General features: G+C 44.8%; 1 protein-coding gene across 3 annotated transcripts in view; it reads right to left on the reverse strand.

The window, feature by feature from the left end:
- The window catches only part of HLCS (holocarboxylase synthetase), a 237,262-nt gene that overhangs the window by 158,909 nt on the left and 58,921 nt on the right, over nucleotides 1-19,432 (reverse strand). For all 3 annotated transcript variants that reach the window (XM_064380144.1, XM_064380142.1, XM_064380143.1), the window contains one exon: nucleotides 18,336-18,518. In XM_064380144.1, the coding sequence (XP_064236214.1) occupies nucleotides 18,336-18,518 (183 nt within the window). The remainder of the gene's footprint in view (nucleotides 1-18,335; nucleotides 18,519-19,432) is intronic.

The following is a 19,432-nucleotide window of genomic DNA, read 5'->3' on the forward strand; positions in this document are numbered from 1 at the left end:
AGAATCACTTGAACTCGAGAGGTGGAGATTGCAGTGAGCCGAGATCATGGGCCACTGCACCACTCCAGCCTGAACGACAAAGCAAGACTCTGTCTTTAAAAAAAAAAAAAAAAAAGAGAATCTTGGCCAGGCCAGGCACGGTGGCTCATGCCTGTAATTACAGCACTTTGGGAGGTCAAGGCAGGCAGATCATGAGATCAAGAGATCAAGACCATCCTGACCAACATGGTGAAACCCTGTCTCTATTAAAAAATTCAAAAATTAGCTGGGCGTGGTGGTGCACACCTGAAGTCCCGCTACTCGGGAGGCTGAGGCAGGAGAACTGCTTGAACCCCAGAGGCAGAGACTGCAGTGAGCCAAGATTGCGCCACTGCATTCCAGCCTGGCGATAAAGCTAGACTCTGTCTCAAAAAAAAAAAAGAAACTTGAATTTGAACCTTGGAGCTACCACCCACTGTGCCTACTTAGACAAGGCTCTAAGAGGATAAATACACTTTCACAAGGAAACAAAGATTTTATCATGTAAATGAGCTACTGCTGACCTCACCCCTACCGGGTTTCTACAGGAAGGAGGTGCCATATTCACAAGGATTCCATCATGGAAGGACTGTGGGCAGAGGTAAGAGAACCCAAGAGCAAGGAAGGGGTGGCAAAGCACTTGGAACCGGCAAGGGACTGAAGGAGCAAGAGGCGGAGCTGCTAACGGGAAATAATATGAACACCTCAGCCTCTCTCCACTCCTGCCCATCAATCTCCTGCCGGTGCAGCCAGTGATGAGAAGCAACCAGAGTGAGGGGCACGGGAGCCCAGGGATGGGCCGATAGGTAAACAGGCCAGGGGCCCGCACATCTGGCCGGGTGGGCTCACTGGTTACGTCTCTCTCACATCCAGCCCTGCACAGCTCTGACTAGTCCCAGCAATAACATGAATTTCTACACAGCCTGATCTAGTGACTAGCCCACACCTGGAATGGCGATTCTGCAACTCCAAAGGATCAACGTCATCGGCTATCTAACTCCCGGGAATATGAGTTCCTCCAGGGCTGAACTTGCCACAGTGCTTTCTAGATTCCCAGTGTCTGGGACACAGTAGGCACTCAATAAATGTCTGCTAAACAGTCTTCCTTTTATAATGTAAAGTGATAGCTCAGGCTCAGACACTGAAAGGCCCAGGATTTACTGCATTTTTTTTGTTACCTGCCAACTAGCGAAGACCACAAAAGGCTTGAGTGGAACAGTAAAAGTGGGGAGTGAATAAGTCATTTCTAACGAGGCTGGTTTTATAGGCATCACACCTCCACAGGGCCAAATAGGCTCATTGTAGAGGCGGAATCTATTCTGCAAGTGCAGAGACCAAAGAGAAAGCCAGAGTCGGCTCTAACGGAGAGGTTCAGCCACCGCCTCCCACAATAAGAGGCGTGAACTTCCATGCACGGGGCTCATGGGTACGGGACCAGCATCCCCAGGAGTCTCCGGGGCCTTCATTAAGCCTCAGCCCGACACAAACAGGCTTCTGACCAAGCAGGCAGCGTGGGGTGGAGAGCACGGACAATGCTGGGGCTGAGCCCCAGGGGCCCACAGGCAGCCCTGCCCCAGGCACACAGAAGTGGCCCATCCTAGCCGACACGCACACCAACGTGACCGTTCACATGTCCCCTTCCTTCTGATGATGACATGTCCCCTGGCCCCAACATCCGCAGCTATTTACCTGTTACCTGCCAGCCCAACTTGGGCCTCTTGTGGGGGCAGGGGACCCTGGCACAGGATCCTGTCCTCAGCTCTGCCACCACCAGCTGGGAGGCCATTCAAGGCACTACCTGGGCTGACCTCAGCTTCTTTTTTCTTTCTTTTCTTCCTTTTTGAGACAGAGTCTCCTCTGTTACTCAGGCTGGAATGCAATGGCGCCATCTTGGCTCACCATAACCTCTGCCTACAGGGTTCCAGCAATTCTCCTGCCTCAGCATCCTGAGTAGCTGGGATTACAGGTGCATGCCACCGTTGCCTGGCTAATTTTTGTATTTTTAGTAGAGATGGGGCTGTACCATGTTGGTCAGGCTGGTCTCAAACTCCTGACCTTGTGATCTGCACGCCTCGGCCTCCCAAAGTGCTGGGATTACAAGTGTGAGCCACTGTGCCTGGCCAGCTTCTTCATTTTTCTAATGAGAAAACGAAAACATCTCTCTCTGGCAAAACTGAGCTTCAAGATTCAATGTTTAGCCTCCACTGTTTAATTCTCAGTTGAAGTTTTAACATTGTGTTAGGATGCCAGAGTTAAAATATATGTTAAAGCAGCCCTGTATCAGGAGGCCAAGAGCTTTCTGCTCCAGGGCCTTATCTTAGCAAAGGTTCACTGGTCCAACTGGCTGTCACCATGACATTCAGGAAAATCCAGAGAATCCCAGGGAACACCACCTGGCCAGGGCCTAGCAGGAGAGAGAGGAGTGGCATCCAACACTGCCCTAGGTGTGCAAGGAGAGGGCAGATCTAAACCCACGCACTCAAGGCCGCAGTCTAAGAAGCTCTGGTTCAGAAGGTGCATTCGTTTATAAGAGAAAGGAGCTGACTGCCCAGTTTGTACACAGCATAGTTTCTAAATTGAAAAGCTTTTTTAATAACACACAAAACGATTCCAACTTTTCCGTGAAACTCCATCTGGTCAGTTTCCTCTTGCATGTCCACAGCTGATTCCTCTAGAAACTGTTTAACATGATTGTTCAGAATAACCTAACAACCTGTGAGGTTATTTATCCTGCTCTCCCTGGATAAAGAGCTGGACTGTGCAGGCAGCCGCTCAGGCAGGGTGGGCTGTGCCCTGTCGGCCTGTCCCTAGGGCCTCTCGGCGCTCTCAGTGCATGGGAGCCAAGGAAGCAGCTTCCAATCTGTTAGCGGGAAAAGCCAAAACACTTTGTAAGTGTCCAAATAAAATGCGCTTACTAAATGCCTACTATAAGCAAAATACTGGGAAAGGGATACAAAGATTAACAACATATGGTCCTTGCTTTCAAATCATCTCTCATGACAGTGTAATGTGGAAAACAGATATTTACACAAATAATACAACAACAGCACTTACACAAACCACCTAAAAAAAATTTTTTATTTTTATTTTTTATTTTTATTTTTTATTGCAAAAAACTCTTATGGAAGTGACTAGATCTAAGGTTCCAAGTCACAATACTCAGGTTAGGCAATTGAAAGGAAAAATTCAAATCCTATTTCGGTGACGTGATCATCAGTGGAATTTTCCTAGATCAGAGGGGTAGAATCCCTTTGTTGAGTATAAAAGATCAACTATTTGTCCTCACAGCATCTGGCTGTAAGATTTTTTATGTTCTGTAATTTAAGCCTTTTTTTTTTTAAGAGACAGGGTCTTGCCTGCTCAACAAGTTGCTGAGGCTGGAGTACAGTGGCGTGATCACAAACTCAACTCCTGGGCTCAAGCGACCCTCCCGTCTCAGCTTCCCAAGTACTGGGACTATAGGTGCACACCACCATGCCTAGCCAATTTTTTTTTATCTTTTGTAGAGGTGGGGGGGGTCTCACTATGTTGCCCAGGCTGGTCTTGAACTCCTGGACTCAAGCGATCCTCCTACCTCAGCCTCCGAAGTGCTGAGATTCCAGGTGTGAGCCACCACACCTGGCCAATTTAAAACTTAAAATCTTACTACTCTAAGAACTTTAAACAAATGTAGTTTATAAGTGCTGGTTCATATGAAGATGGAATCTGCCCCTCAACCAGTAAGGTGGTACAGGGCCATATGGAACCATCACAAACCAGTAGGCTACTGCTTCTACTTCAAATAAAACAAATACTCCCAGGGCCAAGTAGAAACTAGTGCTGTTCTCTTGAACTCCTGGAAGCAAAGATGTCAAAGCCTCTCACTCCGAGAAACAACTCAACTCACGATAGGGTCTGGGCTTTGTGGTTTACCTAAAGGCAGCAACATACGCATCTTCAAAACAAAAACAAAAGGCCCTTTATCAGGAAAATGTGGCGAAAGGTTTACCAGTGGTAAATCCAGGAGAAGGCTCCATGGGAATTGTGGGGTAGATATACGACTCTTGTACCTTTTCTTCAGTTTTAATTTTTTTTAACAAAAAATTGGGGAGAAATAAAGGATTTTCCCCAGAAGCTTGAAAGGCCCTGTCAGCTCCTACATGAACTGTGGATTTTTGTTCTGCTGTTAATCCTGGAATCATCAAAGAAACAGCCTTCATAAAGAATCAAAAAGCAAAACGGCAATGAAGGACACCTTTTAGCTTTTTGATCTTAACAAGCCTTCGCGCTGCCTGAGTCGGGGAAGGGTTGCTATTCGGCGGCAAGGACACCTCCCTGAAAAACCACAGACTTCTATCCTCACGGAGCCATCCCTCCGGGGGCCAGGATCTTGTACAGCCCTAATGCAGGGCGCACTTTCCCCGAGGACAAACCCCAGCGCATTTCATGAAGCTGTTCAGTTGTGGAATCAGTGCATTAATAACAGCTTATTGGCACCGAATGAAAAACACACAAGTCTTAATCTTAGGTCTTGAATTCTGTCCAGGTCCTACGTCATACCTGGCTGGAAGGGCTACAGCCGTAAGCATGCTTGGTGACTGGAGGCTGTGTAGTGAGACCTGAGTTTTGAAACCAGGATTGGTAGCTTAACAAAATTTACTGGTTGTAGAAAAAGTAAACTTGCCTCCAGGGAGGTGAGCTCAGCCTCACCATTCTGACAGCAGCCTCTGGTGGCCAGTTTAGTAAAAAGTGTTGGCTCCGATGCTGAAAGCTCGGACCTTCCCTTCTTAATGAAGGTCGCTGCAAGCAGACAGGCCATTCTAGGTAACAGCTGGGGGTGACTGGGGAAGCGGCAAAACCCAAACGAAGCTGTGAGTTTGGGCGACATAAATCACCAAGTCATTGGGTGATCTGTCTCTTGCATTAAAAAAAAAATGAAGTACACTCTTTCAAAAGTAGAAAAATAAATAAGAGGATCTGTTTTAAAAGGGCTCAAGTCACAAAGCAGATAATACATACTCAGTTTGAAAGTAATCGCATTCCTTACTTGCATAGAAAGCCTTTAAATATTCAAGGAGCACAGATTCCTGCACAAAATAAAGCCCAGCTTGTCTACTTTCTTACATAGCACCCCACGGTACACTAACTCCTATGTACTGAGCACCGGAAATTCTTCCTGCAATGTAAGGAATTGCTCCATATGGCAAAAACTTCTAGAAAATGCTGCGACCATTTATTCAGAGAAGAAAATTAAATATTCGGGATTGTAGGTGAGGCCTGATTTCTAGTGCCACAGATTCACACCATTTCACTGGATATAAATAGAGGAATGATCAGAGGCTGACAGTTGGCTTCAAAGGCAGAGAGGGTAAGAAGGAGACGCCATCAGCTTCAAGCCAACTTCTTCGTAAGGTGCACTCTGTCCTCAGCCGTCAGAGAACAATCTGGAAACAATCTGCTGAGCAGCTGCTCTCATCAACAAACTGTTTATTGTAAGAAAGTGGCTGGGTCAAAGGCTAAACATCAACCCAAAATGAAAGCATACAGAGCAAAAATCAATACCGTCCCTGCTAAAGAGACCCAGGACTTAGCATGCAGAGGAGAGAGGGTGAGAAACTCATGCGTAGTTCTGAAAAAGTGAGAGTTAGAACAAAACTCCCATATTTCAACATTCAGGGTTCTTTTGCTTGTTATTCAAACCGGCGACTTGATGCTATTTTCAGAATGGCCTTGTAACGGGGGGCGGGGGGGGCGGGTAAAATGCAGCATTCAACAGGGACAGAGAAATCAACTTTGCCCAAAAAGTCACAGGGGTTTACATCAGTTGTTTCTTTCTCACATTTGTTTTGCAACGGAACCAACATGCTTATTATATACAATGCATAGATACTACAGTCCGTCTTTAAATATGCCTGATTGGAAACTGGAAGGCTGACTGGCCATGACATTATATGAAGAGATTGTTTCATTTTGGGTATGACAGTGGAATTGTGATTATGTTTTTAAACAGAGCTCATGTCTTACAGAGACGCATACTAAAATATTCACAGATGAGAGATTTGACACAGGATCTGGGAATTCCTTCAAAATAATACCGGCGGAGAAGTGGGTAGGAGGAAGTGAAATGAGATTGGCCATAAATGGTAACTGTGAAGGACAGTGCTGAGCACAGAAGAATTCACTGCATTATTTATGTTTACTTTTGTATAATTGAAATTTGCTATGAAATGTTTTCTTTTACTTGTGTATAAAGTTCAATGGTTACTTTGAAAGAAAAAAGAAGTTTTCTTAAATATAAGAAAAGTATTAACCTACCAAGGCAAATTAATTAAATCCTATGCCATGGTATTGCTAGGTATCCAATTTGATGTTTTTGAGCAATGTCCGAGATATGGTTGCTATGTCCTGAGTTGAACGATGAAGTAGAAAGAGATGCTCAAAGTGTTCCCACCACACATGTGCCCCAGCAAGCCAGAATGTGACACAGAAACAGAGAAGACGGTTTCCTATGGTTTAACTGCATTATGGAGCATGAGGGCATACGTGAGCTGCTAGGAAAACCCAACTGTTACAAATAATGAGGACCAAGTTGTTAAAAGACAAGTTAGTACACAAGCTTTGAAAATACAGCTTCTTTGTAAATTTGAGGCTGCTATGCAGTGCACTGATAATTCTTAAATTAACAGTACAATCAGAGAATTAGCCTGAAATAAATAAAAATAAAGCAGAGAGTAAAACAATCTTTCATTGTGCTGAAATTAACTGTGAAGAAGTGTCTATCTATGATTTTAACTTGTTCCAATATAAAGATGAAATGGTAATAACCACAAATTCTTAGAAAAGAATGCATTCAAAGGAACTACTTAAAAAGTTAAAAAAAAATTGTTTTTTTGTCTAGTTGCTTTGCTAAGACCAGCATAAATACTTCAGAGAGTCCTGGAAAGGCTTAGAAAAGTCATCTTGTCTACCCTCCCTCCCGACAGAATAGAGAAGGGTTTGGTAATTGGGGTTTGGTGACCAACCAGGCACAGCACCTCATACCTGTAATGCCAGCACTGTCGGAGGCTGAGGCGGAAGGATCGTCTGAGCTCAGAAATTTGAGATCAGTTTGGGCAAAAAAAGACCCCATCTCTACAAAACATAAAAGTAAATTAGCTAGGTATGGTGGCATGTGCCTGTACTCCCAGCTACTTGGGAGGCTGAGGTGGGAGATCACCTGAGCTTCGGAGTTCAAGACTGCAGTGAGCCATGATTGTGCCACTGCACTCCAACCTAGGCGACAGAGACCCTGTCTCAAGGAAAAAAAAAAAAAAAAAGACATCTACCTAGTGGGAGGGTAGGGCAGAGATGGGGATGGTTAATGGATGCCAAAAAAAAAAAAAGAAAGAATGAATAAGACCTAGTATTTCATAGCACAACAGGGTGACTATAGTCAATAATAATTTAATTATACATATTAAAATAACTAAAAGAGTATAATTTGATTGTTTGTAATACAAAGGATAACTGCTTGAGGCAATTTATCCCCCATTTTATATGATGTGATTATTATGCACAGCATGCCTGTATCAAAACATCTCATGTACCCCACAAATACATACACCTACTACGTACCCATTACACTGAAATAAAAAAAAAATTTTTTTAAGCCATCTACCCAGACAAATTCATCTGGCCAATCTGAAACACTATACCTAAACCCAACATCACAGAAGGAAAAAATACACAGATGAATACCTTCAAAATTATAGACCTTCGACCTTTAAAGCGTTTATGAACTAAAAAGCTACAGAAAAACTTTTCTTATTTACAGAAATGAAAAACAGGAAGGGGATCAGTGGCCCCATCATTCAACTACTTTTCAGTGAACTGTTCCACATAGGATGCATTTTTGTTCAGAGAAGAGAGCAACTTACCAAATGTTTACCTAGAGTACAGAAAGGCAAACTCAATAAGTTTTCTGAGAAGAATATTCACTTTCGGCCAGGCGCAGTGGCTCATGCCTATAATCCCAACACTTTGGGAGGCTGAGGCGGGTGGATAATGAGGTCAGGAGTCTGAGACCAGCTTGATCAACATGGTGAAACCCCATCTCTACTAAAAATACAAAATTAGCCAGGCATGGTGGCACGTGCCTATAATCCCAGCTACTCAAGAGACTGAGGTAGGAGAATCACTTGAACCTGGGAGGTGGAGGTTGCAGTGAGCCTAGATAGCTCCACTGCACTCCAGCCTGGGCGACAAAGCGAGACTCCATCTCAAAACAAAAAGAATATTCACTTTCAACTTTAATTTTAATTTTTTAAACTTTTACTTAATGCATGTAGGAGGCAGGTTGATTTAAACTAAAAGTTTTTATAGACTAGTGCTCAGAAAAGCCTCCTGGTGGGTGAAACTGACAAGGGTCCCATGATGGGCATGTTCAGGATCCAGCGATCTAGCTGACTGCCAATGGGGAACGCCGTTCTCCTTTCACCCACACCTACAATCTGAATCTCAGCCTCAGAGGCGCGACAGCCCCTGCCCCCTGCACTTGGACACACATACCAGAGACCCACCAGAGACACGAACACCGACACAACAAAATTGTGCTGTGAGTTCCCTGCGTCAAGGGTAAGTGCATTTCCCTTTTACCAGCAATCCCCAGACCCACTACCCTAAGTCTTCTCCCACTCTCGAGGGGAAATGGGGAAATGAGTGCTCCACAAAGGCACGTTCCATCTCAGCAATCCTACGTTTTTTTGCAGTTCTGGTTAAAACAGACATATGCATTTAAATAAATAAATGTATATGTATACACATAATCATGATAAATAAATATATGTATTCATATGGTTGAAATTTTAAAAACTCAAATGCCCTTAAAAGCATCAATTAAAACACACTCTATGTTATTTTAAATTAAAGCCATGTTCCTCGATTCATGAAATAAAATTTGAACTGTAGAAATTTTTGGTAAGGGACAGCAACTCCAATGATCAATAAGAACTGAAATTATAGTCTTTAACACCAATATTTCTTTTTTAGAAAAAAAATTTATTTTAATTGAGAAGTAAAAAAGATATACATTCCTGGTATACCACATGATGCTTTGGTATACGTGTATGTTGTGGAATGGAAACTCCAATATCCCTTCCACTGATTATATTATTAAGCCAAAGCCTGAAAATATTTTAAGAAAGAAAATACCCACGACGCCAACAAAGGGATCACGTAGAATTGTACTGGAAGCATGCAGTACCCGGACAGCTCTGTGTGGCCAACCCCGGCACATGGTACCTGGAGAGACGCAGCCACACACAGGCAGTCACAACAACTAAACGAAGAAATCCCCCACTCAGAAGAAAGGAGCGTTCCCTTCTCATTCCCAGGAGAAAGTGCCTGAGGGACAGATAGACGGACTAACCTTGGCTGAGTTTTCCTGCTTTCACAAGGAAGCACGTGAAATCCGCCTGGCACTGCCCCGCATTGGCCGAGCTCTGGCACAGGAGTGCTCTCCTTGCACCCCAAGTTTTTTCCCCTCTTCACACTCAGGTGGGGGAAACAGGGGATTCAATACCACTCAGGTCTACAAACTGCCTGTCAGTTTTGAAACCCCCGAAACACTGTAAACGTTTTTCTGAGACAGTGCAATTCTCTGGGCGGCATTCTCAAAGCATTAGCATGCATGGAAACAAAATGTGCTCCCCAACTATAATTCACACCCCAAGAACTGAAGGGGAACATTTATCAAATGGGATTCAGGTCTCAGACCCCAGCATTCCCGAGCTGACACCACCAGTTCCGGCCGGGGAGCGCCAGACTCCACGGTTCCCTGGGTTCCCTGTCATTGCAGGGCGCCCCACGCCACCGCGCCCACCTCCAACCCTGGTCCTCAGCCTGCACCTGATCACAGGAGCCCTTTGATCCTGCTCTCTAACCCAGTACCAGTGTGGGCTTATTCCTAGGATGTGTTTTTGAACTTCGGAGATGAAAATCCGCTCGTGAGAATGTTCCAATCCCTTCTGGAGCCAGTCTCCACCAACTTCCCCAGGAGGTGAGGCCAGAATCCGGACCGCTCACACATGGCAGCTATTAGGAAGCCCGGGTAGGAGACAAAAAGCATGTGGTCTTGGAGGATTTTTTATTCCAAAAGAGGCCGCTTCCCATCCACAGATTTGTGACTGCATAAATGGTGGCTATAAATAGACATAGGAAAGCAAACCACCCTTCTTAGACGAGATGCTATCCCAGAAAGGAAAGCGCCGAGCGGGAACGTTCCCTCGGCCTCGGAGACGTTATCACCCCTTCCCCAGGCCAGACAGCAAAGGCCGCAATGCACAGAAGCCAAAATCATCACAAAACTAATTAAAAGTGGAAAACAACAAAAGTGTTTGTGCGGATTTCCCACAAGCACACACCTCTGCCCCGGGTATTTACTCTGCAGGCGCTGCTTTGAGGCACGCCTGTGGAAACAATATTCAAGTAAAAAGACAGGACACGCGGTAGCTGAAAAGCCTTCTTCCCACAAAAGTAAAACATTCCAAAGGGAGCACAGGAAAGCCCCCAGAGTACGATTTCTTTTGCAATTCAACGTCAAAACCCATCATGTCGCCTTTTGCCACGGGTATTATGTTTGATAACAGGAAGTCAGTCAAAATGAACAAAAAATTTCCAGTGTAGGTGAAGGGCGAGGGAAGAAAGAAAGGACAGAACGAGGTATATGAAAGACCCTTAAAAACATTCATAGCTATAAAAGCTTTTAAATGTTTGCTTTAATCTGCCAGCTGCCTTTAGCCGGTGCCGTATTGTAAAACAGCCGCACGAGACCACAGCGGCCACATGTCAAGAGCTATTCAGCGTGCACCTGGAATTCTGACTTGCTCTCGCATGTGGATCTCTAAAAATTATTTTTTAACTGTATTTTAAAGTCATGCTCGAAGCTCCTCCATATCTATACATTTGAGATTCAGAACTAGGATTAAAATTAGGAGAAGGGGAGGATTCCACATCAAATACTATGCTAAAAAATGGCAGGCAAAGATTTTTTTTAAAGTGGAGAATTCTAATTAACTCATTAGAAAACTACATGAAGCTGGGCGCGGTGGCTCACACCAGTAATTGCCTCACTTTGGGAAGCTGAGGCAGGTGGATCACCTGAGGTCAAGAGTTTGAGACCAGCCTGGCCAACATGGTGAAACCCCGTCTCTACTAAAAATACAAAAATCAGCCAGGCGTGGTGGTGGGCGCTTGTAATCCCAGCTACTTGGGAGGCTGAGGCAGGAGAATTGCTTGAACACAGGAGGCAGAGATTGCATGAGCTGAGATCATGCCACTGAACTCCAGCCTAGGCGACAAGAGCAAGACTCTGTCTCAAAAAAAAAAAAAAAAAGAACCAAAACAAAAAATAATGAGCCTCTTCACTGCCCTGTAAGCCAGCTTCCTCTCCCGGGGGCAAGGACTCCTTCCCCGCCCTGCCCTACTTATCAGGGTCACTGTTGAGACCCAAATGAGATGGCGACACAGGTAAAGGCTTGGTTAACTAGAACACATTCCACAAAGATGAGGAATTAACCCTTGTTTTCCAGAAACTTCTTCAGCAAGGGATTGTACTTAGTAAGCATACAGATATTTGCTACACGAAGGGGCCAGTTGAAGGAGAAACAACTTCGTGATATGACTTAGTCTCAGTTTCCTCAGAAAGCAACCAATGTCTGAAAAGTAGCCCCCATTTCAGTATGTTCATGTATATTGAATCATCATGTTGCACACCTTAAATATACACAATTAAAAAAAAAATGTAACATAAAGGACTTCCCGGGGTAGAAGGGTCTGTACCCATTTTTTGATATGTTTACAAATATCTAAACTATCCTTACCAAGAAAACTCACTTTTTAGGGGGGAAAAAGTTTCACAATAAAAATTCGGGGTTAAATCAAAATGAAATGTCATAACTAGTTTTTGCTTTTAAGTACCTGTTACCCATTCTGGCCAGGCATGGTGACTCACACCTGTAATCCCAACACTTTGGGAGGCTGAGATGGGTGGATCATGAGGTCAGGAGTTCGAGATCAGCCTGACCAACATGGTGAAACCCCGTCTCTACTAAAAATACAAAAAATTAGTCAGAAGTGGTGGCAGGTGCCTGTAATTCCAGCTACTCGGGAGGCTGAGGTAGGAGAATCGCTTTAACCCAGGAGAGAGAGATTGCCGTGAGCCAAGATTGTGCCACCACACTCCAGTCTGGGCAACAGAACAAGACTCCATCTCAAAAGAAAAAAAAAAAAGTACCTATTATCCATTCCACAACTCCCTGCTACCAAAATCACATACATAAACACCACAGCGATTTTGCCCGGTTATTTCAGTAACAAACTCAGTTGTCACTTCTTGCGACAGTTACATCCTGATCCCAAGGGTAAGGTAACGGACATAGGACCCCTGCCAAGAGTCCAGCCAGCTTCTTTTTCTCAGAGCACCTACACACCATCAGCCACCGTTGGCCACGGTGAAAACGCACAAGGTTCCCAAGATTTTTCATATTGGAAAAAATCTCGTGCTCCCCAGATCCTGAGCGGACGTCCCAGGCTAGGGGAGCAATGCACAAGGTCTCCAGTTACGCGAGGCAAAGGTGCCAGCCTTCCTGGGGGTGTCACATCCCACCCTCTTCCACTTCCTCTGGCCTCAATAGGGGGATCAAAAGGGACCCGCTGGCAGGCAACTCTGCAGGGGTGGAGGGTTGGGGCTGGCTCTGCCCCACACACAGGTTCAGGTCCTGGCCAGTCTCGACCCTCCCGCAGCCCCTGCCCGTGAGACGCCTTGAAGCGCAGCTGCGCTGCCTGTGCTCTCCCTTTCTGTCGTTGCTCTGGCACAGCTAAAAAGGAAAACAAATTCTCAATTGGGAAAGAATTACGTTTTCTCTCTATTATTTTCTATCAAATTTGATAGAAAATAAAATCTATTAAAATGTTTCTATAAAACATAAAATAATTATGTTTTTTCTGGTGTTCTGTGAGGGAAAGAATTGTGTTTCTTCTATAAAATCGGTGTCTCTCAAAAACACTCATGTCTCAGCACAGTAAAGATGTGATGTTGCTCACTGCCCGTACCCCACTGGCAATGGGAAGATGTGGCGGCCACCAGGTGATCCCACCCAGGACATCCAGCAGTCAGCCATGTGGCGTTTCATTCTCTCACCCACCAACATCTGCAGAGAGGAAGCCATGGAGAGGTCCCCACATATGTGGTCTTGGAGAAACAGTTGAAAGGACTCTGCCAAGTAACTTGAACATCCAAGCAGAGGTGGGGCACCCAAATTATGAACTCACACCACGGGTACCTTCCACCCACAGAAGCAAAGGGAGCACTTCAGCTCGGAGGCCCCCGCACACCAACTCACAGCTCACAGTTAACCGTGGGAGTCACGGCTGCCACAGGCCATGAACAAAAGTCACGGGTTTTACTATCAAAGCAAAACCTTTTTAAATAATATGACAAATATTAATATTAGCCAAAGTATCAATACCTATATGAGATTCCCTGCCTTTTAACATCCAAGCGTGACCATGTGTGAGATGCTTTCAAAGTCCAATGATATATAGTCATTTGTTTTAGGTTTTAATAACTAATTTGGCTCATTATAAAAGCAATATACAATCATTATAGAAAATTTGGAAAATACAGAGAAAGTGTTAAAAGATTATTAAAATCACCCTTAAGCATTCCACTGGAAATATATCAATATATACCAGATTTCCTTTTTCCTTCCAATCTTGTTTCCCTTTTCCTCTTTTTTTTTTTTTTTTTTTTGAGACAGGGTCTCACTCTGTTGCCCAGGCTGGAGTGCAGTGGCACAATCACAGCTCACCGTAGCCTCAACCTCCCTGGCTCGCCTCAGCCTCCTGAGTAGCTGGGACTACAGGGCATGCACTACCATGCCTGCCTAATTTTTGTATTTTTTGTAAAGAATACAAAATTTTGCCAGGTTGCCCAGGCTGGTTTCGAACTCCTGGGCTTGAGTGATCCACTGGCCTCAGCCTCCAAAAGCATTGGGATTACAGGCGTGAGCCGCTGCACACGGCCTAGTCTTCTTTCTATGGAGATAGGTGTATGGCAAACGTGTGTTTGTTTTATGGTTTAACTTTTGTTCATTTTGTTAGGACCCAAATTTCAATCCTGCTCCTGGGAGGTTCCATGAACTGTGAAAGCCTTGGCGGGAGGAAGCCCAGCTCGGCCGCCCAGAGCCTGCGCCTCAGCCAAGTCCTGCTTCCTCCTAGTGTCAGGCACGGTGACGCTGATGAAGTCACACATGACTGGGTTTTACAGTGGGAATCACACTCTACCGTGGTGTTTGGGATCGACGAAAGCCTCGGAGCACATCCTTCACAAATGCCGAGAGCCAAGTGTCATTGACGTGAGGGTTTTTTTCTCCTTGGGTCTTGCTGCTATTCTTTCCAGTTATATCACAGTAACAGAGAAGCACATAAATCTTCTGCGCTATTCATCATAAAGACCAAGTGTCAAGGCAGCAAACTGGATAAACACAGCTGGTACACAGTAAAACTATTTAGATAACTGGTGTATTTATTTTGTTATTTCATATTCCATACTATAATGGTACCTAGGACACGGTAAATGTTGAATGCAAGACGAATGTTATTAACTGGGACACTGAAATAATTTCTGCAGACCCAAAAGAAAGTGCCACCAATATAATGGAAAACTATGAAATTATACTATGTGAAACTGATATAGAGAGAAAAAAATTACATCTCTGAAGAACAACTTTATAGTTCTAGGATTCTGTATGCCAGGCAGCCTAGCTCAGCAGCGACACCTTGTGGCAAGAGATCTTTGATTCCCAGCAACAGAGGCACAGGAAGCAGAAAGCAGGCCCAGGCATCCAATCCCTAAGGCAGGCGATGAGCTGAATGGACAGGTGGATTTAGCAGATGACTGGGTGCCAAGATCCTTCCAGGAAACTTAATTCCATGGGGATGATTGAGATCTGTTAAGTAGGGATACTGGAAAGAAACCCAAATGCAAAGTACAAACCCAATTCCACTCCCAGTCTCTGTGGTTCAGATCTATAAACACTGACCCACAGCACAGTAACTGGATACAGGAGGAATTCAGCCTTCTCTGGAAAGACCATCTCAATCAGTGTAGATCCACGTTCAAATTCATTTGCACCATCATCCTTTAGATAACTTGTATTCCAAGAAAACATCAGGTAGAACCCTGAATTCTGCCATTTCCTTCTATAGCAGATTCAAGGTTATCTAAGCAGAGTTAAAGAGGCCAGGCACGGTGGCTCACGCCTGTAATCCCAACACCTTGGGAAGCCAAGGCAGGCAGATTGTTTGAGCTCAGGAGTTCAAGACCAGCCTGGGCAACATGGAGAAACCCCGTCTCTACAAAAAGTATAAAAAAATTAGCCAAGTGTGGTGATGCACACCTGTAGTCCCAGCTACTAGTAGGGGCTGAGGTGGGAGGATCTCATGAGCTTGGGAGGTTGAGGCTGCAGTGAGCCATGACTGCACCACTACACTCCAGCCTGGGCAACAGAGCAAGACCCCGCCTCAAAAACTAAAAATAAACATTAAGAAATGAGGGTATGTAAACATATACACAATCATTCCATTCCTTGGGCTCCCAAAGCAAAGCAGAACTCAGTCAGAAATAAGCAACTGAGAGGAGAGTAGTCCACAGCACAGATACCCAAGAAAACCGGCCAGGCCGAGTGGAGGGCCCGCAGTGGGACGTGAATGTTTCTGAAAATAATTCTTTTCCAAAGTTATTATGTAATAAGGGGCTTAGTAGGGAGTGTTCATGTATGTGCATACAGAGCAAAATATTTGCTCTAATCATGTTCAAACATTTCATTCCCAAGGTTTGTGAAAAGGGAAATCAATACTCCCCCAACTGATCAATCAATAGGTGAAAATGTATCACCTCCCACTGCCCCAGGCTGTTTAAAAAAACTGAAAGAACAAAAATGTGAAGTGTCTGTTGTGTGCTTGAATATAAGCGGACACATGATACAAAGCCCCAACTTGGGTATTCAGGTCATACTCATCCTAAATACACCAGAAATGCCAAACTTCTGCTCACAGGAGAATAACCTGGGGCAGGGCCGCTCTTTCCTATCCACTGCTCTGTCCAAGAGTCTGGAGGTCAAGTCCGAAGACCAGCATTATCAGAACTCCCAGAGAGGGCAGGGAGCTCTGCCAAGGGCAAGGCCAGGCCACCTTACTCCCTGACTTCCCGGCCGGGAGCCTCCGAGCAGGCACTCACTAAGGTAGCCAGATCCAGCCCTCCACACCCAGGAAAAGAGGGAAAGAGAAGGTCTAGGGGAGTGGAACACCAGTCACACTTCCCAACATGGCCCTGCCCCACTCCTCCGAGGTGGGTTGTCCATAACACTTGAAGCTCTGAGGGCTAGTTTTATTTTGATTATTTTTTTATAAGTCACAAGTCAGAGGTGACACTTCTTCTATTAATGCAACACATAAAAACAGAGATACTCCACTCTCTCGGGATGCTCTGAGCTCCTGGGACGGAGAGGCAAACAAAAGCCACCTCATTAATTCCAAAGAGCATCCATCAAACCAGTGCAAACTGGCTAAAGACTGGATGAAAGTATAATAAAAGAAAGTTTCTTAAATAGAAGAAAAAATCAGGCCGGGCGCAGTGGCTAATGCCTGTAATTCCAGCACTTTGGGAGCCTAAGGCAGGCAGATCACCTGAGGTCGGGAGTTCAAGACCAGCCTGACCAACATGGAGAAACCGTGTCTCTACCAAAAATACAAAATTAGCCAGGAGTGGTGGCGCATGCCTGTAATCGGGACAGTGAGGCAGGAGAATCGCCTGAACCCGGGAGGCAGAGGTTGCAGTGAGCCGATATTGCACCATTGCACTCCAGCCTGGGCGACAAGAGTGAAACTCCATCTCAAAAAAAAAAAAAAAATTCATTACTATATTATTCATTTTTTAAATTAAAAACATACCTATAGTCTTTTAAAACAAGGTAACAGGCACTCGTTAGGCACATTATATACATTTAACTTATTCAACCCCAACAACGTAATAATAACTGCACTATGGTCTAAATAATACAATTTATGCAGAACTTTCACATAGATTATTTCATCTAGTCCTCAAATAATCCTATAAGATATTCCAATCCTAAATGCTCTCAGATTTTCTATCTGTCTTCTCCAAGTGAGCCCATCATACCCAGATAGCTCATAGCTCTGCTCTCCTCAAAAACTAAGGGACACAGTGTAACACAAAAGAAATTGCCTCCTTTTTAAAAAATGTTGGGATGAGAGGTAAAATTTGTTCGGTTCAAGAGAAAGCAGGTAAGTTTGGTGTTTTTTTGTCTTTTTGAGATGGAGTCTCGCTCTGTTGTACAGGCTGGAGTGCAGTGGGGCGATCTAGGCTCACCACAACCTCCGCCTCCCAGATTCAAGCAATTCTCTCTCTCAGCCTCCCAAGTAGCTGCGATTACAGGCACCCAACACCACATCCGGTAATTTTTATATTTTTAGTAGACATGGGGTTTCACCATGTTGGCCAAGCTGGTCTTGAACTCCTGACCTCGTGATTCACCCACCTTGGCCTCCCAGTTTGGTGTTTAAAGTCACCAAGAATATTGAGTGTTTGCAGAAACTACATGGTTATGTCATTAAACTCACAAATTTGTCTGTTCAGAGAAGACAACAGAAATAGACAAAATAATTTGTCACAACGAAACTGACGGCATGGCCAAGCAAGGGGGATTAGCAAGAACACACACACACCTGGGGAATCTGGCGACCTGCCCAAAACCAGGTATCAATCACAGGCAGCAAGTGCCGACACCGGCCGAGAGGATTCCCGAACACATTCCCAGCTCCATGGGCATTTTCCTGTTAGACACGACTCACAGACGTGAACTGAAACTCGGAGCGCAGTTGCCACAAGATGGCAGACATGAGTACAAATGTGATTGTTCTGAAGATTTGCTGACAGCGGCCCAAATCAAAACAAATGTTTTCAATCCCAAATGAATAAAATGATGGTTTCTAAATATACTCCTGACACGGGGACCCTCCTCCACCTAACGTGGAAAGGGCCACACCTGCGGACTTCACACCTTTCTAAGCTCTACTAGTCGTCCCTCCCTTACACATAATGCTCCCCCCACAAAAGGAATACTTGCACATCTTGAAGATGATTTTCAAACCCGAAGTCAAAACAGAAATGAAAAATCAAAATCAAAACCAACCAAAATAAAACAATGAAAGGCAACTGGTCACCACTGTGAAGAGGGCCCCACTGCGGTGCGCTCTGCCCAGCTGAGACCACAACTCACCTCCGCAGCTGACAGCAAGTAAAGAGGCGTTAAGGCAGGAACCTGTTTCATGTCACAGCTGAGGCCGAGGGTCGTCAGGATCTCTCTAAGGACTTCGTACCTTCTAAGATTGCTTGACTTGAGCAAGTTAAAATCTTCCGGAGTTTGCACGATGTCAGAGCTGGGAGGTAGTTCTAAGTGCACCTGAAGGGAAAGACAACACTTTGTAAACTGGGGGCACTCACAGGCAGTAAGAAAACCAGTTTTTGGGTTTTTTTTTCTCTTTTTAATTTAGAGACAGGATCTCATTATGTTGCCCAGGCTGGTCTTAAAACTCCTGGGCTCAAGCGATCCTCCCACCTCAGCCTCCCAAAGTGCTGGGATTACAGACAGGTATGAGCCACGATGCCTGACAAAAAAAGTTCTTTACCAGTTTTCTTCTCCAAGTGAGCAGATCACACCCAGATAGCTCATAGCTTTGCTCTCCTCTGAAAATTAAGGGACACTGTATAATCCAAAAGAGGAAACCTGAACACGAATTTTTCTAATTATCAATAGCTGAATATCTGGAAAGTCATGGCCAAAAAGAAAATGATTCCAAAAAGCCTATTAAAATTGTGATTGGCTGGCTGAGTGCGGTGGCTCACACCTGTAATCCCAGCACTTTGGGAGGCCAGGGCAGGCAGATCACCTGAAGTCGGGAGTTTGAGACCAGCCTGACCAATGTGGAGAAACCCGTCTCTACTAAAAATACAAAAATTAGCCGGGAATGGTGGTGCATGCCTGTAATCCCAGCTACTCGGGAGGCTGAGGCAGGAGAATTGCTTGAATCTAGGAGGTGGAGGTTGCAGTGACCTGAGATCGCGCCACTGCACTCCAGCCTGAGCAACAAGAGTGAAACTCCATCTCAAAAAAAAAAAAAAAAAATTCATGGTTGTCAGGGTGACAGGCCATGGTGGAAATGACCCTGGACGGTTGTCTCTCTCCAGGTACTGTTGTTCCACACTTATCAGTCACGTGACCTTCTGCAAGTTACTGAACTTGGGTATAGGAACAAAATATCTAGAAAGCTCATTGTGCTGAAAACCTAATTGCAAGTGAGTTCAAGGAGGCAAATA

Source organism: Aotus nancymaae, unplaced genomic scaffold (genome assembly GCF_030222135.1).
Source record: "Aotus nancymaae isolate 86718 unplaced genomic scaffold, 86718_ANA_hifiasm-v0.15.2.pri h1tg000022l_1, whole genome shotgun sequence".
NCBI classification, from domain to species: domain Eukaryota; kingdom Metazoa; phylum Chordata; class Mammalia; order Primates; family Aotidae; genus Aotus; species Aotus nancymaae.